The following is a 27469-nucleotide window of genomic DNA, read 5'->3' as shown; positions in this document are numbered from 1 at the left end:
TCCAGTGCTTACGGCTTTCCTGCAGGTAGATGTCATCTCTACAGCTGTGGAAGCCTGAGGCTCAGAGAGGTGAAGTAATTTGCCCAAGGCAGCTTAGCTAACAAGTGACTGAGCTGGGACATGAAGCCTGATGCTTTAATTTCAAGCCAAAGTCAGGGTTCTTGGTTAAGTGGCTGTGTCTTCTTGCTCCTACACCAGGCAATTTTCATGGCTATGACAAGGAGGGACAGGCCAGCACTGCTCTTTGTGTCCCAACAGAGCCAAGCAGGAGCCATTCCAGTATAAACTTTTGAAGGTGCCAACTCACCATGGTCTTTCTAATTAATAGTATCATGGACTTTGGTGTCCCTTCCAGTTGTAACATGGAAGCCAGGACAAGAGCTGACAGATGCAACTGAACACTGTAATTTGGACAAAAACCTGCTTTAATCTGTAGACTCTATTTCCAGCAACATCTTCCCCAAATATTATATGGGGGAGCCAACGTGTCTTACCCAACCACACATCTCCCCTTACCCTAGAGAGTGCTTACAGAAACTAGGTGGTAGCTGCTTGGAGGCCAGATTTCATGTTGAGCCAGTAACTTGGGGAAATTAACAATGGGCTAGTTTTCAAAATCTGCATTTGGCTTTGGAAACTTGTGCCTTAGATGATTAGTGACAGTGATCTGGAGGCCAGCACTTGGTGGCCTTTTATGCAGAAATCACACATTTTGCTACAGAAATTAGATACTTTAGGCTATGTGTTTCTGGCCTATTACAGCATTTCTCAGGTGTGCAAATTCGGTGTTCACCAAGTTTTCTGGGCTGCGTTTCAGATGCCTGAGGCTCCCCGTCTGACAAGCCTAGAAAGCTTTTGTCCAAGGCCAAGTGCCCAAGAGTCAGTCTTCCCTTCAGGAGCCTTTTTTCTTTTCTAGTTGAATGGAAAAGCATGTGTCTTTTGTCTTTTTTTTTTTTTCATGTCTTACTAAAATTCCAAAATATGAGCAAAGACCCACTGAATGGTGCTCAGAACCCATCCTACTAGTGGGAGGAAGCAAAAAAAGGAAAAGTTTTTTATTTGTTTCCAGGGATAATCACCAAGATGCATGCAAGTGATTTTCAGAAATGATTAAAAGCCTTGAATAAATTGCTACATAATGTCTGGTCAATAATGGCTCTGGTCCTGAGATGCCAGTGCCCTAAGTCAGAGGGACAAGGATTCAAGATCTCTTTTTTAGTTTGTTTGTTTAAATCATGTCTGCAAAGTTACATTTCACACCCAGACTCAGACCCCATCCTCTCTCAAGGCTTCCCCCACTTGCACCCAAATGCAAACTAAAAGCCCCTGAAACCCAGTCACTAGTAGGCTAGAAGCATTAATTACGATTGTAGCTGATGTGACCACAGGCTGTAAAAATTTCCTGCTGTAACTGGAATATAGATTCAACAGCTTTATTGAATGTCAAAGCGCATTACCCTGCACAGCTGCTGCCGTCGCTGCTGAACTGATGCTTCTCTCCCATGACAAACACCTATTAAGCAGTCAGCACAAACTCTTCCTTACAACCTCTGACATCACCCTCAGGGCAGGCAGACACGGAGCAGCAATTGCTGGGTTGCGTATGAAAATTATGGTTTTATTGTCTACACAGCTGAAGGTTTAACTCGGGCTCCTGCTTCTGTAGGAGCTGTATAAAGAAGCAATTCTTCTCACAGAATAAATAAGCACAGTACACTATTGTAATCTAAGAAACAGGCACTATTTATGTATCGGAAAGCCTCGTTCTCAATAGGACTAACAGGCCAATGGCCCAGAAGCCACTATTTTAGCAGCTGTAGAAAAGAAAGCAGTGGAAGTCACAAGGAATGAGATGCTAAAGGCAGCAGAGACAGATGATCAGAGCACCAGGGGGGCCTGCCTCGCATCCCAGCTGCTCCCACCGCTAGTTTAGCAAGCATGACTCGTAGGTTGGGACCATGTACTTGATGTTGATGAAGGCGTCTTCTCCCCCGTAGCGCTCAAAGGCCTCTAGCGTCTCCTGGATCAAGTCGCCGATGTTCTCCCTCTTCTGCTGGCTGTAGTCGATGCCGTCTCCGGAGTTCACTGGTACATGCAAACACACAAACAGGCCAGTTATTTCTGTGCAGTTTCCAGAAAAAGTTCTACACGCCATTCTAGGCATTTCCTTTTAGGAGACAAAAACATTCAATGTTTCTACATGATCTTGCAGAGTTAAAGGAGTGGTGGTGGTGACAGCTATACAAAAAGTACCACATCCCAGATTGAAGCTGATGAAAATTAATCTAAAATAAAGAAATGATGGAGCAAACAAGAGTGAGCTAAGCAAAGATACCAGATGGGTTACAAATGAGGGACTCTTTCTCCATGTGACCGTTATGTATGGAGTGTTTTCTTGTGCCTTGAGTTTTTCAAATTCAGAGCTTGGCTTATTTAGAAGGAATGCCCCATCCCTAGATCAGGTCATTGGTCCTGTGTGACTTAAACTGGACATTCTTTGGAATTAGAGGTGTAACCCACCTCTGCGTCTCTGACGCTTTGCACACAAGGTAAACTCTAGTGACACGAGAGCTCAGTTACCCAAAATTATTTTGACCATTCCAGATACAGGTAGGACAAGGAGAAAATGTCTTTTCCTGCCAGGGCTGCTCCTGAATGATCACAGAATGTTCGATGACAGTTAGGAGTTAGGGCGTCAAAGAGTGTTTGAGCTGCTGCTAGTTTGGGAATTTCCAAGTCCAGGGTGCTTGGTGTCCCCAACTGTGAGGTTCAGCCCCCCAGAGTCTAGAAGTGGTGGCTGCATAGTGACACTACAGGGAAGGGATTCCAAGATCCTCTACTCTGCGCCACAAACTCAGTCTCAAATCACGTAGCTAAGGAACATCTGATACACCCAAATTTGAGCTATCTGAAGGAATGTGAGATGTCTGAAGTCTTTGCTTTGATCCAGACTATAAAGTTTTTTGCTTTTTTTCCACAATGGTAGCCATTACGTGCTTTCTGCTCCGTTCCACTCACAGCTTCCCAGGGGCCACAGTGGCATTTAGTCTCCCAACAAGCGAGTCATTATCATGCGTCTGCAAAGCAGCTGGTGCTACCTCTGTCTGGTCTATGATGAAAGGAAAGTGCAGCGTGGTGGCCTGAAAGGGCCCACTGGAAAGAGGGTGAGCATTCAGGCCCAGGGAGCCCCAGGGCAGGGGCCTCCATGCAATTCAAATGTGCACTTCACCAGAGAGCGAATTTATTTCATTCATATTTCAAATACAGCCCCAAACTATTTATCTTGTTTGAATGTAAAGATAGTAGAGGGGAAAACAGTGTTTCAAACCTTTTATCCTCAGTTATTTGGGACATTTCAAAAAGACTGGGGACTGGTTCAGACCAGAATAAATGTAACAATTACCACACCACCCAACATAGATAAGCTGTTCTTTTGGTTGATTTTTCCAGAAACTTATTAGATAAATAATCACTGTCTTCTGTGATATAGAGACAATGAATTGCTATCCTGATTAGTTTCCTTCTGTGGGGGTGAAGGCAGGCACAAATATTACTGATTTTCAGAAAGAGAAACAGATTGTGAGTCAAACAACTGTTGTGAAAAAAAGTATTTCATTTTTTGTAATAGATAAACTTAAAATGGTTCAGAAATCCATCGCAACTAGGTGGGTTTTTTTCTTCCTTACTGTGGATACCTTTCTGCTATCCCATAGAAAACTAGATACCAGTTAATTTAAAGTTAGATTTACAGAGTAGTTGATCATCCAAAATATACAAATAGAGAACATTTATGTGATATATATTCTTTTTCTCTCTCTATAAACATATATAGAGAGAAATTTTATGTGATATATATAGAGAGAGAGAGACTATAGAACAAATGAGAGATAAGATTTTTGAATGAAAGGGTTCATGCCATATTTTTGAGCAAAACAAAGTAATTTAAAAAAAACCAAACATGTAAACAAATACACATTTGTAAACAGATTCTCTAATCTGTCTTTCAGATCCACATGTGGACTGATGAGCAAGGGTGCAGTGGGGCACGGCTGTGAGGGGAGACGATGGACGTGGTGGCGTTGCTGCACTTGGGGGAACTTTTGAAGCTGGGAGGTCTTTGGGTTGAAGTAAGAGAGTAGGAAGAGGAAGCTGGGGCTTGGCAGAAGGGATTACTTACATTTGCTACCTGTGTAAAAAAATAAGATGCTCAGGAAGAAAGTCCAAAGAGGGGACAAGACAAAAGTCAGCAAGGAGCCAGATGAAGGGGCGGGAAGGGGCAGGAGAACCCAGCGTGACAGGGAGACTCAGCACAGAGAAGGCGTCTGTTCAGAGCACATTTCGTTTCTCAACAGGATCTCAACCAAAGTGTGGGCAGATGTCCCACCAAGGTCTGGCTATCTTTGCGTGCCTCTCCTCCCAACTAACATTGCTGATAACTCCTCCTGCCCATGCAAGAGGTGGCCCTGGGCAAGGCCTGTGTTGGCGTAGGATGGCCAAGCCCACGGCAGCACCCTGGAGGGTGGAGGGTATAATTGGTGCTGATGTTGAACCTTGATCAAGTTCCTCACGGACAAAGATACATATATTAACCCCTCATAAATGGTGTCCTTTGTTGGCATATTAGTCAAAAGGTCAAGAACTGAATGGGCCACGGGACAGACACATTTTCCTGCTGGAAGCAGAGGGGGGGTTGGAAAGTCTGCACACAATGGAAAGCTTAACCCACCCTGTTTTTTCCACTGCCTTCCAGAAAGCAACAATAACAAGCAACACTATATTTCATATTCTTACTTAAAAAAATATTTAACTGTAGGAGGAAGTAAACTATGTAGCTTTTTTTTTTTTAACAGTGTATAAAACTGAATGATTAAAGAACAGAACAGAATAGAAGTTGCTTATTCAAAAAGTTGAGTTGGAGTTGGAATATTTTGTGGTTGCAGAATGTATCATTTCGGCATAAAAAAGGCCAAAAAAAGAACACATCGCTAACTTTGCGTGCTGTAATGATGACATTGCACAGTCCAGTGTCAAACTGTGTCGAGAGGCACGTGAGTAATAATGTGGCTTTCGTTCCCAAACGGCTATGTTGTCAATTCCTTTGAGCACCTGAAACTGAGGTGGTTAGTTGGATCTCACCATTTTAAATACACATGATGCTGTTTGCGAGAATGGGATGCTTGAAAAAACCCAAATGATTGTTTACAATTGTCAATCCCGATTAGGAAGATGACAGTTCGATTTTGGGAGGTAGGAGTGCATTTTATGTCCAGCAGCTAGAAATATACATTGATGATGGGAAAGATATTTTATTTATAACTAAACAAACAGGACGATACCCCTGGTTTAAAGCAGTCTGTGTGCTGCTCTGCAGAGTTACCTGCTGTGTGTGGACTCCGACCCTCAGGAGGCACACGACTGCCTGGAAAGTTGCTCCTGGTTAAGAATTATTTTAAGTGCATTTATTACTCTAAATATTGAAATTTCTTTGTTTATGTAAGCAATTTGTTTAAGCATTAAAAGCACGTACACTCTTTTTCTACCTAAACCCCCTTTTCTACCAAAACCCCTGGACGCTTTCCCTTCCTAGGGTTAGAGAAGGGACGCATAGGTACACCCCAGTCTCTTACCCACTGAGGGCATCCTCCTGGCGTGTGAACTGAGACGTGACTATGGCACACCTTGTCACCAAGGGCCACTAGTAAGGAGAGTTACACGCGACACATTTACATTTCACTCAGATGGCTGCTACTTGGTGGACACAGGCCAGCAGCAGACTCACATCAGGTAGGAATTTGGTGAAGTGTTTTCTCATCATGGTTTCAATTTCTAGACTGTGGGGAAACTTTACTCTTTTTCTTTCATTACCAGTGTTGTAGGAAAAAAAAAAAAGCAAAAGCAAAAGAAGCAAAGCGAGAAAGGAAGGGCAGTTCTGGCAGCCAGAGCAGGGTCTTCCCACATCTCTGCTGGGGTCTGCGTTGCAGCCTTGCTCTGAGGGACTGAAGGCGCCCTCAGCAGCCCACAGCTGCAGCCATTACTGCAGAATGTTCTCTCTGCAGGCGGAGCCTTCTACTAAGCGCTCCAGGGTAATGCAATCAGAGAAAAAAACCTGCTCTCGCCTTTCAGGGAGTTTACCATCTAGTTGAGGAAGCCTAACTGGCTGCACGGCATATGAAAAATACAGATCACTTGTACCCTCAGGGGAAATAAGTGTGGGCTCCCCAACCCTTACAGAGCCTCACCTGTGCATCTCTCCCCCAAAGAGCTGTGTCTTTGGAGAATTCTGGTTCATTTGTTTTAGTGAGATGCTGGCTTTCTTTCCTTTGTGTTATGAAAAGCAAGAAGTGAATGTGTGATGACCCCTGGGAAGCCCAAGGATGGTTTGACTCAAATTTGAATTTTTCTCACTCTTAGGCTTTTTGGGAAAATACTCTTCAATGGGAAATGCGCAGATATTCTTATGTGAACAGTAACACACAAAGGAGTTATTTGGAAATGAAAGCCTCATTGAAGGCATCGGAAGAATGAAACAAATAAACACTTATACTTGAGTCTCTTACTCAACGGGCCTCAAGTGTTCAGTTGACACCAAACAGATGAAATCATTTCTGAAATCTATCTACACTTTCTGGTCATGACGAAGAAAATAAATAGGCAGGATTTTGGGAAAGCAGCACTTGTGTCAGTTGTGGGAATGGCCTGGCTGAAGGGTGTGTGTGTGGGGGGTGACTCACTCTCAGTGGGAAGAAAAAGCTCACACAGTGGGGGTCAGGGTCCCTAGGCCTCCAGGAAGAAAATCACTGGCCCCGACTCTACCTCTCCTGAAACTGCTGCAGGGTTCAAGTCCATTAAAAGTCAGTGTACCAAACCTGGGGAATACTGCTTGGGAAACTCCATTTCAAACCACCTGAGGGAATGAGGAAATGGTGAGAGATGACCCAGATGATGTTCTGACCGACAGCCATTCCCAATCTGGCTTCACACTAAACATCCACTTTTGGAAACTCTAATTTTAAGACGTAACCCGCCACCCTCAATAACGAAACTGTTTGTTAGCTCTTACATACACAATGGCACTTTAAATGTCCACAGAAATTAGCAAATATCTCAGAGAAATAAATGATGATTATCCTGACAGAATGACATTCACTTTGGCCATGGGCATCAGACACTGACTCAGGGAGACCGATTCCCCAGCATACCCAAGGCTTAGCGGCAGTTGTAGGACCAAGGCTTTGAGATCAGTTGCTAAGGGGCACCATGGTTGGCTTCACCTCCTTTGGTCTGCCATCATTTCCATGGCCATTTGTGCAGCGTACGTGTTGTCAAAAGTAGCCACTTTGCGTCCGCACTGCTTGAATGCAAATCCAGGTCAAAGTTGTTCTTGGCATGAGAGTGTTCATCAACACAAAGCAAACTACAGATAGCGCCTTTGTCCTGGCGTTACCCCCCTCCTCCCAGGACCAGGCAATCTCACTGGCAACACTGAGTGAAATCTTAAAAAATGCTGCCAAGAAATCAAATAGTTTCTTACTGGACCAGAAAGGGCATGTTTTGGATTCTCAAGGGCTGAACTGAAACATTTCAAGAGTTCTGAAGTTCAAGTAAAAGGATCTTTACCTGTCTAGACCTGTAACCTTGGATGGCACGTTTTGACTTCCAAAGCTGTCTTCCTTCTGATTGGGTCGTGGGGCGGTGAATTGCTGGGGTGAGATAAAGTGAGCCCCGGGGGTCTGGGTTCAGGTTTTGACAGGTACATGCTGGTGGAATCTACTTCATTATTATGAAATGTTTCTTTATCAACTAAACCATCACAGATTTTCTGTTGGATGTTTCCAAATGCATTTTTTTTTTTTTTTTTTTTTTTGTGACAGAGTCTCACTCTGTTGCCCTGGGTAGAGTGCTGCGGCGTTACAGCTCACAACAACCTCAAACAATTGGGCTTGAGCAAAGCTCTTGCCTCAGCCTCTCAAACAGCTGGGACTACAGGTGTGTGCCACCAGGCCTGGATAGTTTTTCTATTTTTAGTAGAGATGGGGTTTCAATCTTGCTCAGGCTGGTCTCAAACTCCTGAGCTCAAGGGATCCACCTGCCTTGGCCTCCCAGAGAGCTGGGGCGAGAGATGTGAACCACGATTCCTGGCCCCAGATGCAGTTTTTTCTTTGTGTTTAGTGGAGTTGGCAGCTAGAAGACTGAGATGACCAAAACTGTCCTCTGATTGCACTTCCTGGTTTTTAAGCAGAAATTTCAGTTTTAGTGATTTCACTGAACTAAACTCTATCAAAACTTTTGACAAGTTATCTTTCAAATAAAAAAGCTGTCACTAAAAATAACTCAAAATGTTTATGCATTTAGAAATGGTTGGTTTTGAGTTTTTTGTTTCTAATCTAAATTAAGAAAGGAGAAAAAAAGAACACAGATATATTTTATCCTTTAAGACAGTTATGGTTTTAATACCTACAGCAAGTCATCAACATTTGTTGCCAGAAATACCTATTTGAGGTTAGCTTGGACTCAATTTACTTTATAGAAATAGCTTTACCTGTTTTGGAATAAAGGGTTTTCTTTCATAATTGTTTAGATAATTACAGGGGAAACGACTATGAATTCCAGACTGATCTGTTCTGGAGGTGAGAGAATGGAAAAAAGAAAGGAGAAAAACTAGGAACAAATTCATTTTCTACTCTGAGCAAGAGAAGAGTCTTTTCGGGGGGATTTTGTGAGATTCTCTGCTTTTAGAGTCCCAAAGAAATGCTTCTCTTTTTTTAAAGTTTGCGATATTACTTTCAGGGGACTGATCTTTTTTTCCCTTTAACCGTAACATGTGTCACCCCACTGGGAATTCTGGGTATTTCTGTGTCTGGGCCGTGCATAGCCACTGCTTCCTAGGCTGACTTCACATCCTCTTGGAATCTGAAGGTTTCCCACACAACCTCAAGTATGACCTTACAGTGGATATTTCCAATGTCTTGGTTCATGGGTGTGTGAAGAAAAGTTGCAATGGCTTTGCAACCAAGAACTTCTAATTACCCAGCATCTGGCATGTTGGAGATGCCCAAGGGCTCGAATACTTCAATTCTTCTCAGATCCTGTTGACATTAATGAAATTCACAAGATTTCTTTCCTCTGAAGATAAAAGCTTTGAAGCAAGCTCTGGATTCCCCGCTGGATGTCTGGCTCCCTTCCTCTCTTCCCTATACTGAAGTTAGGTCACTAAGGCAAGAGGCTACGAAGCCATATCTCTGAAAGCTCAAGGAAATGTTTTCATCTTCAAAATGGGGTCCTTGATCACATGTGAAACTGAAGATATTGTGGATCTCGGCCCCATTGTCAATTTGACATCTATATTTCCCTTAAATAGACAATGACAATTTCTAAACAGCTATCATTTTCTAACCTCAAAGTAGATTCATTTCTCTATGAAATTAATAATAATAATTGGATTATACTAGTATTGTAGAAAGAACACTAGATTTCAAGGCAAATAACCTGGGCTATAATTGTTCAATCATTTAGTAGCTGCAATGTTCACAATTCACTCGCTGTGTAACTATTGGCAGGTTACTTAATTTCTCTGAATCTCAGTTACTGCCTCTGCATAAACAAAGGGCTGAACTTCGGAAGTTCTCTGGTTTCTATACATCCTAACATTACTTTCAATAATATCAGTGATAACTCTGGAACAAGTGTTTGGAAATGATGGTTATTTGATGAATGCCTGTGTTTCAACTGAAAAGTTGCACAAAAGCGTTGTGATTCTTCCTAGTAAATCACAAATCTCAGAAGCATCAAAATCAGCTTTCAAATCAAGTTCTAAGAAAGCTTTAAAGGACCACATGTTTATACAATTAATTCTAGTTAAGAAAGAGAACACTGTCCAAAAGTCAAATTATTTGTTGACATACTACTAAATGTTCCATTTTGCTATTTCAATAAATCTATATAGCTTCTGATTTTTTAGAATAAAGACCAAATGTATGTCTGTATTTCACATACCTAATTGACAATGATTTGGTGAAGACTACTTCAAAAAGGGTTAGGGTTCAGGTCAGGGTCTTTTCTGATTAATGACTATTTCGACTTGGAAGTTACAGTGAGAAAAATAGGTGGGTTCACCAATATATTCCTGCAAAGGAGAACTATCATAACCGATTCTTCTCTCATTGAATTAGCTGAATTCAAGCTTGGGAAGTGACACCTTATCTCTTTTCTGATTGGACACTCTGATTCAGTGAGCAGACCACTTCCAGAAAGAAGCCGAGAGTTCCAAGTCCAGGGTGTCTGTGTTAAATCTATTCTCTCTGTCTTACCTCCTGATAGAGTAACAACAATAACAATGTGTCATTAATACAGAGTAGGTCATTTAAAACCAAGAGTAGCCCTACAAAGTATTATTACAGAGATTCGAGGTTCTGAGATAACTTAGCACAGTGATACCAGTGGTGAGTGAAGCTGGGACTCGGAGAGAGGGAAACTGAGGTCAGACTCTGTGGAAGTATTAGAAGGTGGGGAGGTTCAGAGGAGCAGTCGCCATCACAGGGAGGGCGTGAGCTGGCGAAACACTCTCCTCTCCACCGAGGGAAGACTTGCGCCCTGTGGAAAACATTTCCAGCAGAGGTTCCAGATGCATAAATGCTGGGGAGACACTGTGCTTGGCGCAACCAGTCAAGTAGCGTTTCCAGGGTTGTCAATGGCTCTTCTTGGCCTCATTGTTAGGATACAGGCTATTTTGCTCCCTTTACTTCATTACAAGTCCTTAAAATAACAACATTGTTCACAGGCAATATATGCAGGAAGACAGAAATCTCGAGGACTTTTTTTTTTGTTCAGTGCTATAGAAAACTGGTTAATGTGGGGAAATTCTAGGATTAATTTCACATTTCATCCCTCCTATGTTAGTGTTTATTATGATTTATTTTTGGATCCAGTAGGTGTTAGTTATATAGTCTTATAGATGAGGAAATTATAGGGCTTCAATGGGGATATTATTGCAACTTAGGAATGAATGGACACCCAGTGCAGGTGGGCCAGAGGCTTGGGGATCTGTACCAGCAGGAATGAAGGAAAAGAGTGAGAAGGCAAAAGGTAGGAATCTTGTGAGTCACTGAATGGTCTTTCTTTTTTTTTTTAGTAGAGACAGAGTCTCACTGTACCGCCCTCAGGTAGAGTGCCGTGGCGTCACACGGTTCACAGCAACCTCTAACTCTTGGGCTTACGCGATTCTCTTGCCTCAGCCTCCCGAGCAGCTGGGACTACAGGCGCCTGCCACAACGCCCAGCTATTTTTTTGTTGCAGTTTGGCCGGGGCTGGGTTTGAACCCACCACCCTCGGCATATGGGGCCGGCGCCCTACTCACTGAGCCACAGGCGCCGCCCCTGAATGACCATGGCCTTAAAAAAACAAAAACAAAAAGCCAAATTGAAGCCACAGATGTCGGGGAAATTTCAAGGTTCAATGACCCCATGCTCTGTGAAGACTGGGTCTCTGGTTTTCTTTCAGGAAATGGTTTCTTAAGATTCTCAAATAGTACCCAATGAACTTTAATGTTGTGTGGAGGCCCTCAGATTCCCCCCTGCTGAGCAGTGCAACTTCATCTTTTTGCAGTGCAGCCCAGAGTCTGGGCCTTGAGGACCAGGTGCTGTCTTCCAACCCTCCCGATGTCACTGACTCTGCTGTTGTGCCGGGCACGGTGGGTCCCTGCAGTGAACCCAGGTCCAGGGCTGCTGCTCTACTCGGCCTGGGTGGAAGCTAACAGTCTATTTAAATTTGGCCTTTTCATCTTAGAGTTCTCCTCTTCCTAATTTACCCTGCAGGTTCATTCTCTTAATCGTTGTTTGTTTTCTAATTAATAACCAATGTCTTCGTGTTGCATGATGGACCAAATTCAAGTTCCCAGTCACCTGGGTGCTCTGCAGTCAGATTTCCTGGTGAAGTCAAACTTATCTTTTTTTCTTGCCAATGAGGCCGCCTGCTCCACACTGACTGGATTTCTTACCCCAGTATTCGCAATTTTCATTCATGTCTTTAAAATTCCCCATAGGATTCTGCTCCTCTCTTTGTCCTGGTAAGTCCAAGCTCACCCTTCTACGAGGCCAGTGTTAGATTTACTTCTGTGAATTCAACCCCTCCTCATCTTTCTTCCCTTCGAGTTCCTGGAGCAATAGTCCGTAATTCCCTCCCACTTCCTCGCACGTTACTCTAAAACCTTAGCAGGTGTTTCAGGTTTCCTCAGCCCAGCTGTACTGCACCTCCTCTTACTTGGAGGGCAGGATCGTGCCAGTTGTATTATAAACCCCGTTCACAGGCACCATATTCAAACTGAACCCTTGTGAAATGAAGAAACAGACGAACAGACCAGTTAGCCAAGACCTTGTGGGTTCACCGAACCCAGATACTGAAATAAGCAAATTCAGCTCTAAATAAATTGTATGGGAGATGTAATGCCACCATTTCCTAATTCTAATTCTTCCTTTCCTATTTACATACGTGGAAATAGCATTTGTGTGAATTTGAAAAGATTGATGAAATGCATTTCCGTACTGGGAGGGTCTCCGCAGTCAGACTTTGTTCTTCAACATCCTCCTCAGTTTACAGGGCAGGCTACCTGGATCTCCCTTACATTTGAGAAGAAAAAACTTTCTTTTTCCAGTGAAAATATCAGAGTATCCATTTGCTTTATTAGCAGCCTTTCCTCCAAGATGAAGGAAATGTTGGTTTTCATTGTACTCTCATTTAACATCTCCATTTTGTTTCATATAATTTCTCCCATAGCCATATGCTAATTTTCAACCAGCTCAAGAAACAGCAAAATAAGTGATTTTGATTGGGAAGGAACTAACTGATTGCTGCTTTCAGGAGTGCTGCAAACCTACTGGAAATAATTGTAACTGCGTCTACACTGGAGCCAGGCTGACAGCTGCTATCACAGTTTTCCATTTCCAGGAAACATTAATGATACAACCCATTTTCAGGTCTGTTTTTTTTCCCCTGTAATTGAGGCACAAAAATGAATAAAGAAATCTCAGATTTCTAACAAGTGTTACCAGCAAACACAGTAAATTATGGGGAAATGCATTTTCTCAAATTATCTTGGTTAGAACTTGCATCTACATAATGAACTCAATAGCCTTACTATGTCCATCCTGGTTCTCACTGTTGTAACAAAGTATGGTTAAATCATTTTAGATGACCAGCCTGCACAGCAGGGCACAGAGCCACCAAGTAAAAGATTTTTATGGCCTTGATGTTCTCTTTGTTCTACCCAGAAAAATAATTAAACAGGTAAAGTCCTGTTTAATAGTAAGCACTATTTTTCATGGTAATAGTGTTTACCGTGAAAAAACATGGTATGTCGTTATACCATTTCTGAAGAGCAGATGCTTTCCCCATCACTGGGGATATAACTCAGCTTGCCTAAAGTATCTACTCTTTGAAAACTCTAAAATGAATTAATGGGTGCAAAATTCAAGTAGATTTCCAAGCCATTAGCTGGAAATTTTACAGAGTGGGGATATTTTCCATCAAATGGGCACAATTAATGCAAAAAATAATATATGTAATGAACAAATCAAAGTGATCTGCTGTGCTGAACAGAGTTAACTGCTGTAAAAGTGACAGAGTTAAACCCTTCAAGCCTTTTACAACTGTCTCTGTTTAAAATAACCTCAAAATATCTTTCAACGCTGTGCTATCAACTTTGATCAAGTTCTACACTGGCAAGTTAAATGTAGCAAGAGACATTCACTTTGCCCCCAAGTTCACTAATGCAGAAAACAGCCTGAAAATGCTCAAGCTTGACTAACAACATTTTTACAAATGTTTAGGGCTTTGCTAAGTTCCTGTGTTTTGGCCACACCATGTCGAGAGAGCAAGCGATGCAAAGTGTGGAGGAAAAATTTAAATGTGGCCATTTAATTTGCCATAGCAGCAAAATTGAGTTTGTACAAGAATTGACACTAAGCCTTGTTGGAAATGCTGATGGGGAAATATGCTGACTTTTGATACTTTTGAATAAAGAATGTTTATTTGCCTGAGTTACATTTTTATCTCTTAAAATTCATCAGTTTGGTGTACCCAATTGCCTTCCTCTGAATCAGGACTTTAAGAGCAGGTGAATCCAGACAAACGCAGCCTGGAAATAAAATAGCTTCCCCTGGACACAAACTAGGATCCATCCTGGCCCCCCCAGCCCCAACTTGGAGTTGATTCCCTCTGTTTAAAAAAGGCATAATCGTACCTAAGTGTAGGGATAGGTGCAAAAATAAAATAAAAATAAGAGAATGCATATTATGTTTTCATTAATTTGACAATTATCATCCTATGCTGTGGCTCCCAGATGACAGTGGATTGCCCACAGATTGACTCTGTTCTGGGATAGCACAGAAAGCTGCCCACAGAGGAGCACTCGGAGTAAGGGTTTTCTTTCTTTCTTTTTTTTTTTTTAGAGACAGAGTCTCACTTTATTGCCCTCAGTAGAGTGCTATGGCGTCACACAGCTCACAGCAACCTCCAGCTTCTGGGCTTAGGCGATTCTCTTGCCTCAGCCTCCCAAGTAGCTGGGACTACAGGCACCCACCACAACACCCAGCTATTTTATGTTGCAGTTTGGCCGGGGCTGGGTTTGAACCCGCCACCCTTGGTATATGGGGCCAGCGCCTTACTCACTGAGCCACAGGCGCCGCCCCAGGGTTTTCTTTATTGTTTAGTAAAATGGGTTCACTCTACATCCTCACAGGAGCTTTTTTGTTTGTTTGTTTGGTTTTTTTTTTGAAACAAAGTCTCACTTTGTTGCCCTTGGTAGAGTGCCATGGCCTCAAAGCTCACAGCAATCTCCAGCTCCTGGGCTTAGGCAATTCTCTTGCCTCAGCCTCCCGAGTAGTCAAGACTATAGGCCCTTGCCACAACGCCCGGCTATTTTTTGTTGCAGTTTGTCCAGGGCCGGGTTTGAACCGGCCACCCTCAGTATATGGGGCTGGCACTCTACTCACTGAGCCCCAAGGAGCGGCATTTTTAAAGAGCAGCTCCTTTATCTGAGGGTCATGTGTGAGAGCAGGTAACAGGTCATTAACTGGACTTGCCATGAACTTGGAGCCTTTGTTGTTGGGTTGTACCTTTACCCTTTACTAAGCTTGTTATTAGGCGTCTTGCATGTGTTTGCAGCTCTGATTAAGAAACATGGTTGCTAAAAAGCAGTGGGGACAGTGGGCATCCTTGCCTGGTTCCTGATCTGAGTGGAAATGCTTTCAATTTTACTCCATTCACTATGATACTGGCTGTGGGTTTGCTGTAGATGGCCTCTATCAGTTTGAGAAAAGTCCCTCCTATATCTATTTTCTTAAGCGTTCTGATCAAGAAAAGATGCTGGATACTGTCAAAAGCTTTTTCTGCATCAATTGAGGGAATCATATGGTCTTTGTTTTTTGATTTGTTTATGTGATGTATTATATTTATGGATTTACGTATATTGAACCATCCTTGGGACCCTGGGATGAAACCCACCTGGTTGTGGTGTATAACTTGTTTGATGTGTTGTTGGATTCTGTTTGCTAGGATCTTACTGAATATTTTTGCATCAATATTCATTAGAGATATTAGTCTATAATTTTCTTTTCTTGTTGGGTCTTTTCCTGGTTTGGGTATCAGGGTAATATTTGCTTCATAGAATGTGTTGGGAAGTATTCCTTCTTTTTCTATGTTTTAAAAAGATTAAGTAATATAGGTACTAGTTCCTCTTTAAAGGTTTGGTAGAATTCTGATCTGAAGCCATCTGGTCCTGGGCTTTTCTTTTTGGGGAGATTTCTTATAGTTGATGCTATTTCAGAGCTTGTTATAGGCTTGTTCAACATTTCCACTTCTTTCTGGCTAAGTCTAGGAGGGTGGCATGTTTCCAAGTATTGATTTATGTCCTTCAGATTTTCATACTTCTGAGAGCAGAGTTTTATACAGTATTCATTAAGGATTTTTTGAATTTCTGAGGAGTCTGTTGTTATTTGGCCTTTATCATTTCTGATTGATGAAATTAGGGATTTTACTCTTCTACTTCTGGTTAGGTTAGCCAAAGGTTTATTTATTTTATTGACCTTTTCAAAAAATCAACTCTTTGATTGGTTGATCTGTTGTACGATTCTTTTGTTTTCAATTTCATTTAGTTCTGCTCTAATTTTAGTTATTTCTTTTCTTCTGCTGGGTTTAGGGTTGGAAAGTTCTTCCTTTTCCAGTTGCTTGAGATGTCCCATTAAGTTATTGACTTCCTCTGTTTCCATTCTCTTGATGAAGGCTTGCAATGCTATAAATTTTCCTCTTAGGACTGCCTTTGTGGTATCCCAGAGGTTCTAATATATCCATAGGACCAAAAATCATTTGGCAATAAAGATATTTGCACCAGATTGTTCATTGCAGCTCAATTCATAATTGCCAAGTCATGGAAAAAGCCCAAGTGCCCATCGACCCATGAATGGATTAATAAATTGTGGTATATATATACCATGGAATACTATGCAACATTAAAAAAAAACAGAGACTTTACTTTTTTTTTTTTGTAGAGACAGAATCTCACTTTATGGCCCTCGGTAGATGCCATGGCATCACACAGCTCACAGCAACCTCCAACTCCTGGGCTTAAGCGATTCTCTTGCCTCAGCCTCCTGAGTAGCTGGGACCACAGGCCCCTGCCACAATGCCCAGCCATTTTTTGGTTGCAGTTCAGCTGGGGTCGGGCTTGAACCTGCCACCCTTGGTATATGGGGCCGGCGCCTTACTGACTGAGCCACAGGTGCCGCCCTACTTCTTTTATGTTTATGATCTATGTGCAAAAGACTTAATACAAAAATTTAAAAAAGAAATGTGGTTGCAGGACTTTATAAGCAAACAACTTATGGCTTCAGCTTATACCTGTTCCTCTAGGTACAGTTCAGTATGTCCTTGCCCAAGCGAATGGCGGGAAGACCCGCTCTTCTGAAAACGCAGGCTTGGCTGTCCAGGATGGCAGCCCTGTTTATTTCTCTTTCACTGCCACAAAGCCCTGATGTTTCTAATTTTAGGAGCACAGTTAATGACTGGCTGGCTCCCTAGATTGCTGGTCAACTGTAAGAGATGCAGACTTAGTAAACCAACAGGAAGACGTGGATTTCACTTTTGAATATATACGTGACAATTTTGCCTCAAGCCACAATAAGGTAATTATTTTGGAGTAGTCCTATGGGGCTTACTATTTGTAATATAATTTATATTAGTATTTGAGGCAGGATATCTAATTGGAGCATAGTACATGTGTTACAATTCCAATTTTATATCAGGCATATTTTATGTTTTATATTGGGGGCTGCCTTCTGGCCCTGTGCCTGCCCACAGGAGAGATCTCTGTCAGGGGCAGGGGTGGCAGTGGGGAGCAGTGAGAAGACTTGGGGCAGGGTCATGGCTCCTGTCTGCTCCCTGCAGGGAAGTCAGACAGACTTGGCCTCCTGCCTCTTTACTGCTGATGACCTCACTGCACTTTCTACCTTCTCCACACGATTGCCACTTTGCTCTTCAGAACCATGGCCTCAGGTCCCTTATGTTAAGGATGGACCTCAGGGCTCCTGCCCCAGGCCAGGGTCCTAGATCCGATCTGTGCAGCAGACTCTGAGTGAACTGGGGCAAGTGTCCTGGGACAAGCACAGTCACTGAGCGTCTAAGATCGGCACTTGCCACATTTGGTAGACAAGGAAAATGTCAGGAGGGTGGTGGAGACCTGGACGAAGGGCTCAGCTGACTTCTCAGCCTTCCCCAAGGGTCCTCCACTCAGGGATCTGCTGTCCTTCTATTGCCTGAAACTTCCATGGAAGTCATCCATTTAGTTCCTGCCTCCAGAGATGTTCTGCACTGAGGGGCTCCGTCCCCTGTGGATTTCTGCCCAGAGCAAGCTAGGTTCTTAGACGGGAAGATCTGCCTAATGACAGAGTCCTATACCAGGGCTATCGGTTCATATTTCTATAGACACCTTTAACTCAAAGGAGCAGCTCTGATGTAGGAATTTCAGGAGTCGAGGGCGTCTGCTGTCTTGCCAGCCCTGCTTGGGTAGATGAGGGCAGAGCAAGGGACTAGAGTGAGAGGCTGGGGTCACCCTCTGGGGCAGCATCTGGTGATACACCAGTCGTCAGATAGGAGGATTTCAGAGAGTGAAGAGGTTCTAGCAAGGAACGGAAAGAAGGGGATGTGGTAGACAGGGACTGGTAGGGGCCGGCAGAGTGATCAGGAAGGTCACCTGGGGAAAATTACGTTTTAGCTGAGACCTAAACTCAGAGGAGAAACTGGCTACATGGGAAACCATCCTGGGACTCACGTGCTGTGCAGAATAGCGGATGCCAAGGCCTTGAGGCTGGGACAAATTGTCACCCGAGCACATGATTTCTCCAAGTTATCACACCCGTTTTCCAACACTGACATATCCTATGCGTAATTGTCACTTGTAAACCGTGTAATGGCTGTGTTGTGGAAGGCATGTGAGTCACTTAGCTCCTCCCTTCCAGTGAGATACGTGGAGTCCAGCTCCAGGTTTGCACAATTTTTGTTAATGATGCAATAAACATCTTTGTGCATACAATCCTTCTGCTTAGTTGTCGTTTTCTTCCAACCATTCTCAGCAGTGAGGTTGCTGCACCTTGTAGTCGCGCTACGTAGACGACGTGCACCTTGTAGTCGTGCTATGTAGATGACGTGCACCTTGTAGTCACGCTATGTAGATGATGTGCACCTTGTAGTTGTGCTATGTAGATGATGTGCTCCTTGTAGTCACGCTATGTAGATGACGTGCACCTTGTAGTCACGCTATGTAGATGACGTGCACCTTGTAGTTACACTATGTAGATGACGTGCTCCTTGTAGTCACGCTATGTAGATGATGTGCTCCTTGTAGTCACGCTATGTAGATGGCGTGCTCCTTGTAGTTATCAATGTGTACTGCCACACTGCTTGGACAGGAGCATTAGGCCAGTTTACAGCATCACCAGCAAACCTGTTCTATCACATCACTGGGTGTTACAACTAACGTGTTGTTTGCTAATCCAGTACATATAAAATGTGATGTTAGGGTTACTGTGGTTAGCATTAATATTTTCCCACAGACTGTTTTGCTCTGTGGGTTTTCTCCTCCTGAGACTGAACTGTTCTTATCTTTAGCCTATTTTTCTATCAGGTAGCCTTTATAAAAGAAATAAAGTCTCATCCTGTCATCCCAGGAATCTGTGAAGCGGACAAGAAGTTCTCCAGAGTTATATTTTTTAATATATTATTTATTATATATGATACATATTTTTATATATTATTTATTTTATATTATATTATTATTTTTTTTTTTTTTTTCAGTTTTTGGCCGGGGCTGGGTTTGAACCCGCCACCACAAGCATATAGGGCCGGTGCCCTACTCCTTTGAGCCACAGGGGCCACCCGAGAGTTAGATATTTTAAGGGCATGGAATCTCCCACATTTGTTTCTTTTTGGCTGATTGGATAGTATCATTTCAGAGAACAGAAATGCATCTTGAGGAGTCACTGTCTCTTCTCAGGGTGCCCAAAGGGCCCCAGGCAGCACCTTGAGCGCTGAACAATCAGACGACTGTATTAAGCTAAGCAGGGGAAATTACAGACTCAATTAATTATATTGAGAAATTTAATTGATTACCTCTCCAGAAGGAGAAACATTTATAATGAGGTAGACTTTTAGAAAGCTTCCTTTACGTCCCGTGACTGAAAACCCTCCACTGCTTATCAATTTGCTTCCTAGGCCCCTCTGTAGAGGGCTGAGCCCAGGTACCATGTCCTAGGAGCATGCGCCGGTACCACCAGGCTCAGCGCTCGGGTTTACTGAGCGCCTTAAATCAAGACTTGGGGCGTTGCCTTCGGATTGGCTTGTCTGCAGATGAGGTCAAAGTTACTTTGCATGTAAAAAGTGCTAACTTGTTAAATGTGAACATTCACGGTACATTGCGGTGATTTAACTTTGTGTTTGCATTTATGTATTTTTTTTTAATTTTTTTATTAAATCATAACTGTATACAATGATATGATTATGGGGCATCATACACTCACTTCATAAACCATTTGACACATTTTTATCACAGTGGTTAACATAGCCTTTCCGGCGTTATCTCAGTTACTGTGCCAAAACATTTACATTCTACATTTACCAAGTTTCGCAAATACCCCTGTAATTTTTTAACATATGAGGAGCCTCAAATGATGAAAGTGGCCTGAGATGCTCTTGACTGTAGGAAGCTCAAGCTGAAGGCTGGAAAGCAGGTGGATAAGGGAAAGCTCAGGATCCTGGGAGGCAAACTTGGTGGATGTACGGATAGCTAAGTCCAAGCAATTGTTCTTGTTGGAGGTTGAAAGAGCAGTAGCAGTGGAAAGCAAAGCCTGCGATTTATCTTCAGGCGAGGGATAGTGCAGACAGCTGCAACACAAGCCTCCCCACAGAGCTGTGCAGGTAACCTTCGCTGTGACCTCCCGTCCCAGGAGTACTTCAGTGTGTGTACAGATTTTCCCTTCAAGCACCAATCAGCACAGTTGTGTCCATTTTGTTTTGGGGTCTGGTGATGAATTTACCCACCCTCTTTAGTGAATAATAATATTCTTATTTCCATTTGCCTAAGGAAACAGAGCTTTGTATCAGGAAGAAAGTTACCTGTTACATCGAGAGCAGCTTTTAAAGTTAAAAACAAACATTACAAAAGGACTTAGAGTTTCTGATAGGCACTGAGCTTTCACAAAATCAGATTGATATCTAATACACACAGATCTTAAAATCAAGGTAAAGCTATTACTTGGATAGATATTTCAGTATATGTAATATTCAGCTTGGAATTATCTGGGTATTTCTTTTACTTTTTTCACTTCCTTTTGTGTAGCTATACTCTATTGAAAACATAATGTTATAAATTAAGTAAAAGCAAGCTGTTTACAGAAACCAGTGTAAAACATTCAAAGTGTTTTTTCTCATATTGAAAAGCTTCTGGCAGGTCTAATTATTGCCTTATTGGAAAGATCAAAGTACCATAAAATGCATGAAATAAATTGCCAACTTGCACATGTACCGGTCCTGAGTTTGTCAGGAGACCATTTGTAAATCCTATAAAAACCTACGTAACCAGGACCCCAAACATTCCTAACATAGGAAGCAGCCTGATGGTGAATAGAACTACCCAAAGTGCTGAATTCCTTAAGTCCTGTTATAATTATTTTCTGCTTGAAATAACTAAATTGAGTCAATTTTTAATTTGTTCTTCTATTTTCCTTAAAAAAAAAAAGAATAAAGAAAGAAAACCCTGACAGGTATAAGATGGCAAATTAAAATTTGAGGGAAGGAATACTTTGGGCTCTGTAATTCCCGCCGAATGAAGTTGGAATTGTGCCCAAAAAGGGTGTCCACAAATCTAATGTCCCAAGGGCTGCGGTGTAAAAGGCAGGCAGTCCCCAGACAGGATGATGCAGGGGGTGGTCTGGGTGGACCGATGGTATAGCAGAAGGCCAGGGCTATACAGAGCCTCAGAGTATAGAGCACAGGGACCCTCAATTGACCCTCTGGGGAAAGCAAGGTGTCAGGCATCAGGCTAGGAATGGTATTTATGCCCCTCCATTCAATCCTTAAACAATTCTTTGTCTTTTTTTTGAGACATAGTCTCACTTTGTCACCCTCAGTAGAATGCCCTGGTATCATAGCTCATAATAACCTCAAACTCCTTGGCTTAAGCAATTCTCTTGCCTCAGCCTCCCAAATAGCTGGGACTACAGGTGCCTGCTACAATGCCCAGCTATTTTTAGAGATAGGGCTTCCCTCTGACTTAGGCTGGTCTTGAACCTGTGAACAATCCACCTGCTTGGCCTCCCAAGTGCTGGGATTACAGATGCGAGCCACTGCGCCTGACCCCCCTTCCCTTCCATTCCTTTTTTTTTTTTTTAAGGCAGAATCTTTCTTTGTTACCCAGGCAACAAGTGTCATGGCATCACCCTAGCTCACAGCAACCTCAAACTCTTGGGCTCAAGTGAACCTCCTGCCTCAGCCTCCTGAGCAGCTGGGACTACACACACCTGCCAGAATGCTGGGGTCATTTTTCTATTTTTGGCTATTTTTTCTATTTTTAGTAGAGACAGGATCTTGCTCTTGATCCGGCTGGTCTCAAACTCCTGAGCTCAAGCAATCCTCCTGCCTTGGCCTCCCAGAGTGGCAGGATCACAGATGTAAGCCACTGTGCTCAGCCCAATTCTTAAACAATTCTATGACATTGGCAATGATTAGAGAATTGCAGAGTAAGTAGGGCTCTCTATGCAAAGCAGCCGTTCCATACCAGTAAACAGGGTGTTATTTGCTGTTATTCTAATCATTATTATAAGGCCAGTGTTAGTGCCTCTCACAAGGTGATTCTAAGAATTAAATGAACAAATTAATAGAAAGCACCTGGGCACTAATTGCACATTAGTTTCTTTCACCTTCCTAATAGAATCAATTCAAAGAGCTTATTGTGTGTTCAGTAATATTCCAAATCTATTCATTGTCCAGATGAGTAAATGGGCAGAGAGGTGATTTGATCTCAGGGCTATCTAAAGTGGAAGCCTCAGCTTTCTCTGCAAGGGAGCTCAGGTTCAGGATGGCCAAATGCAGTTAACAAGAATTCCTACGGGTGACCCTGTGATCATTTTAGGATGGGGTACTTCCTAATCTCTGTGGTTTTAAATATGTTTTGGTCCATGCCATTTTTCTTTCTGTATCTAAGAAGAATTAAAAAGGAAAGAATACAAAAAAACCTTCATTGAAACTGGAACGGTTTTACATTATGATGCTACAGCACTCTACCAAAGGTGACAAAGTGAGACTCTCACAAAACAAAACAAAACAAAACAGAACACTGGCCCGACCTGGGGGCTACATCTGTAATCCTAACACTCTGGGAGGGTGAGGTGGCTGGATTGCCAGAGCTCACAGGTTTGAGACCGCACCTCTACAATTAGCCAGGTGTTGTGACAGATGTCTATAGTCCCAGCTACTACAGGAGGCTGAGGCAAGAGAATCACTTGAGCCCAAGAGTTTGAGTTGGTTGCGAGCTATGATGCCATGGCACTTTACCATGGGTGGTAAGGTGGGACTGTGTCTCAAAAAAAAAGAAAGAAAGAAAGAAAGTGTATGTAGCCTATAATAATAATAAAAGCTAATACTGTTTTGTACTAAATCAGATGACATTGCCAATGTTCAACCATTTTTGACTTCTAAAAATGTCACTTTCTAATAGTCTAAATTTTAATTTTTACTGTGTGTCAGGCACTAGTCTAAGCATCTAAGTACATTTAGCTTATTTAATTCTTAGTAATCCCTACAACAACTTTATGAAGTTGGTCATGTTATTATTCACATTTTTAGAAATGAAGAGCTTGCAGAACAAAAAGGTTTAGTCTAAGTACTAAACTAAAATGTAAACCAGCATGTGCAAAATATTGGCTAAGAGTCTCTATGGATGCTTTGACTGAAAAATTCAGATCTGCTATATAGGAAAACAAGATGAAATTAAAAATAACATTAAAAAGCATTTCTCGGTACTTATAAAAAGCATTTCTGGGGTGGCACCTGTGGCTCAAAGGAGTAGGGTGCTGGCCCATATGCCAGAGGTGGTGGGTTCAAACCCAGCCCCAGCCAAAAACTGTAAAAAAAAAAGCATTTCTTTACAATGGATATATTATTTCACTAAATGAAAACAGTTTTCCTTCTAATCTTAAAATATTTCTCTCCCTATCTATATCTATGTATCTATCAATTTATCACCTTTCATCTATTTATCTGTAGCTTTAATTATCTATTAAAAGAATAAACTATATAATAATTATAATTACATATTGTAACTTTGAGTCACTATGACTGGTAGACTTTAAATGCAAGGATACAGCTGTTGGAAAATTTACTGTAAAGGGAAATAAAGAGTTTATACTTGATCCTTAAAAATATTTCTTTCCTTTCAAATTTTTTCCAATGGTTCTCTTTTCCTTGAGCTGCCATTTTATATTTTCGGAAAACTTAGACCAACATTGACAACCTGACTCTTATTGACTAAATTTTAAATGTAAATTTTGTTTTTAGCAATTTTCCTTCTTCTCCTTGAAAATAACTTGTTTAAAGGTACCATCCTTACTAAGTCTCATAATTTTCCCCTGCAATATGCTTTTTAAATGGTTTTATAAAAATATTTCCAAAGGGCATACAAAATAATAATATAATAACATAATTTGTTTTATTCTTGTGCAATTTCATACAAACATATATAAAGCAGTATTATGGCAGATTAACTTTCTTATATGAGATTAAATTCTCATTAATATATTTTTAATGTTTTATGAAAAATATTTTAATACAAGGAAGTACACTTTCCTCATCTGTTTTACTACAAGTGTATTTCTTGTTTTAGATCATTTTCATTAAAATATCTTCTGTTTCCTAACCAGAAAAGTTAATTCATTTTTCTTAAGGAAATAATTGGGTCATATTCTGTAATTGTTGTTGGAGGTATCAGGCAAGATAGCATATTGGTGAAAATAAAATCTAGGTTGGAATGGGAAAACTGAAAAGTGCTAGAAGATATTGTTACTAGACTTTGTGAAAATAAATGTGGTTCATATTATTATGTTCTTTTCACAGTTAATTCTCATATTGTTAAAAAATATGTGACCTTTTTGGATTTTTATTTAGTTTTTAAAAGTGATTAAAAGACCATTAAAAAAATTTCACAACACATGAGCCTATATTCTTTATGTATCTTACTTTGCATATACTGTTTTGAGTATTTTTGTTAACTTCCTCTCATGATACTGTGGACTATCATTACATATTTTTGTTGTCCCATATCTTCTTAATTTCCCAGTTCTTTATGTGGAAGTTATACATTTTAGCTATAATTCTTTTTAAGCTCATGGACCATGTATTGGTAATAATTGAAATTTCCACAAACCATACATCCACAGTTCACAACATAACCACTATCTACACAGCAATCTTTCTGAGACTGTTGTGGCCAGGCCATTGCCTTGGCTCCCTCAGAAATAGAACAGCAAGCTTAATTCCACATGATGCTTTGATTTTTGCACTTTGCAAAACCTTTTTGCCAGGATGGAGATAAGGTTCAGCTTTGGGCATCTGGTTGTTCCAAACCACAGAGGTAACTTGGGTGCTCACACACTGGGTCGCCCGGGGGGTGGGGGGCGGGGTGCATGTACGTGTGGACACACACACGTGCATGTGTGTGCGTGCATTGCTGCAATCACTGGCAAGAAGGATTTAAGGCCCTTCCATTCAATCATTAGAGCTGAAATCAATAGTTCATTATTGATCGTTGCTTATGACCCAAGTGTCATTAAAATCTCCAAAGAACAAGATGGCTCATAGGATTTTCTAGAAACTTACAATTGCTGCTAAACCTTTCATGTTGAGGATAAAGGAAAGTCATGGAAAATCTTTTCTGGTGATTTTAATAATCCCTAGATACACTGGGAAGATGTCTAAATATTAGCACTATGTTTGATTTTACATTCAAGATCAATCTGTTTCTATCTTTAAAAACATCCTTGCAAGGTTGTAACATTGCATGCTCATTGGTCAGGTGACATCTATCTTCTGTAACAGTAACCCACAAGGACTGGAGAAATATCTTTTCAAAGGCATTAAGAAAAACAGACTTTTGAACTAATCTGGTTTAGATTACTTACTATTATTAAAGAATATTAAGGTTAGCCAATTAGGGTGTTTAAATATTTTTTTTTTTTTTTTTTTTTGTAGAGACAGAGTCTCACTGTACCGCCCTCAGGTAGAGTGCCATGGCGTCACACGGCTCACAGCAACCTCTAACTCCTGGGCTTACGCGATTCTCTTGCCTCAGCCTCCCGAGCAGCTGGGACTACAGGCGCCCGCCACAACGCCAGGCTATTTTTTGTTGCAGTTTGGCCGGGGCTGGGTTTGAACCCGCCACCCTCGGCATATGGGGCCGGCGCCATACTCACTGAGCCACAGGTGCCGCCCAGGGTGTTTAAATATTTTTGAATTATGTGTTATTTAATAAAAACATTGGCCCAATGATGGTTTCTTGTAACATTTCCTCCTCTATTCTGAATTTATTGTGCTTTATTTTAGTGAAAATGTTGTCCTATGAAATATGTTAAACATTGTAGTATGCCACCAAAAGGAATTGGACCTGCCACTCGTGAAATTGTGGGAAGAGCTGACTCAGGCCAGCCCCAGAACCCAACCCTGCAACTAGCAAGGCTGGTCTGCCTTTCTATTTCTGCTACCACCACCACACACTTAGTCCCTTAGGACCTGTTCCAAATTTGCCTTAAAATTTGTTGCAGTAACCTCTACACTGCTGTCCTGCCTTCTGACTTTCTACCCTTTCAAATGCATCCTTTACAATTATCTAACTCAGCCTTCATTAATGCAGCTTGCTGCATTTGTCCAGTGTGGAAAGCAGAAATTTACCATTATCTGTTGGATAAATTTCAGCTTTCTTGGTCAGGCATTCAGGCCTTCACGAAGGCCTTCAAGTCAACTTTTACCTTCCAATCCTCCCTCACAGGAACTTACACTCCAGTTAAATCACAATTGCCATTCCTGAAAAAGAGTCAGAGACTCCCCACCTCCCCACCTTTCTTTATGCCATTACTTCCTGCTGGACTGCCTTCCCTAGCTCAGCTTATTACAATCTGTGGTGCTCATTTTATCTGTGAGTCCTCTCCTGATTGCCCAAGTTAGAAGACATTTTCTTTTAATTATGTGTTATTTGCCCCATTTATATAGTGTTTGCACTTTCCTGCAGGTCCTTATTACTAAGTAATGTAAAAATAACCCATTTATAGTTATTGTGAAAATACCTTAGTTATTATGAAAATGTCTCATTTACAAGAGTTAAACTCCTTGAGGAGGTGAACCATCTTTGAATGCTCTATGATATATATATACACACATATATATGTCTTAATTCAGTGGGTGTTCAAGAAACATTTGTTGAAAAAGTAAAGATGAAGAGGAGTAACATGGCTGCTTGAGGAAAGGGGGTCTGGCCGCCTGTTACATCCCCCTGTCCAGGTCAGTGGGAGGTGGTGGGGTGCATATAAGTGTGACCCAGCATTGGGGCGGAAATGTGGGAATTGAGACCAAGAAGAGGCCACTGGGCAGCCAATAACAAAGACTTGAGTCCAGTGGTTGGGTCAGTACCTCCTGGAAAGAAGGTGAGGGGAGAAGTAGGCCCTGTAGATATAGCCCCACCTGTCAGGGTCCCACCTTCTCCCTGACCTTGGACATCAAGTTAAACTCATGCATATCTTACTTCACTTAATTCAATGATGTTTATAAACGACCACAGTGTGGAAGGCACTGTGCTACGTGCTCTCTCACAGAGTCATGACACATTAATAGTAACAGCGCCAACATCTGTTGAGAATTTTCTATTGCAGGTGCTGAACTGTGCTTA

At 41.8% G+C, this 27469-nt stretch overlaps 1 protein-coding gene across 1 annotated transcript in view; it reads right to left on the bottom strand.

Moving 5' to 3' along the window:
* Positions 1-1597: 1597 nt before the first annotated feature.
* Positions 1598-27469, bottom strand: part of PACRG (parkin coregulated) — a 495283-nt gene continuing 469411 nt past the window's right edge. Inside the window, exon 5 of the mRNA XM_053591298.1 lies at positions 1598-2085. Coding sequence (XP_053447273.1) covers positions 1925-2085 — 161 coding nt within the window. The 3' untranslated portion in view covers positions 1598-1924. The remainder of the gene's footprint in view (positions 2086-27469) is intronic.

This window comes from Nycticebus coucang, chromosome 5 (genome assembly GCF_027406575.1).
Source record: "Nycticebus coucang isolate mNycCou1 chromosome 5, mNycCou1.pri, whole genome shotgun sequence".
NCBI classification, from domain to species: domain Eukaryota; kingdom Metazoa; phylum Chordata; class Mammalia; order Primates; family Lorisidae; genus Nycticebus; species Nycticebus coucang.
This window is presented reverse-complemented; position numbering and strand designations above follow the sequence as displayed.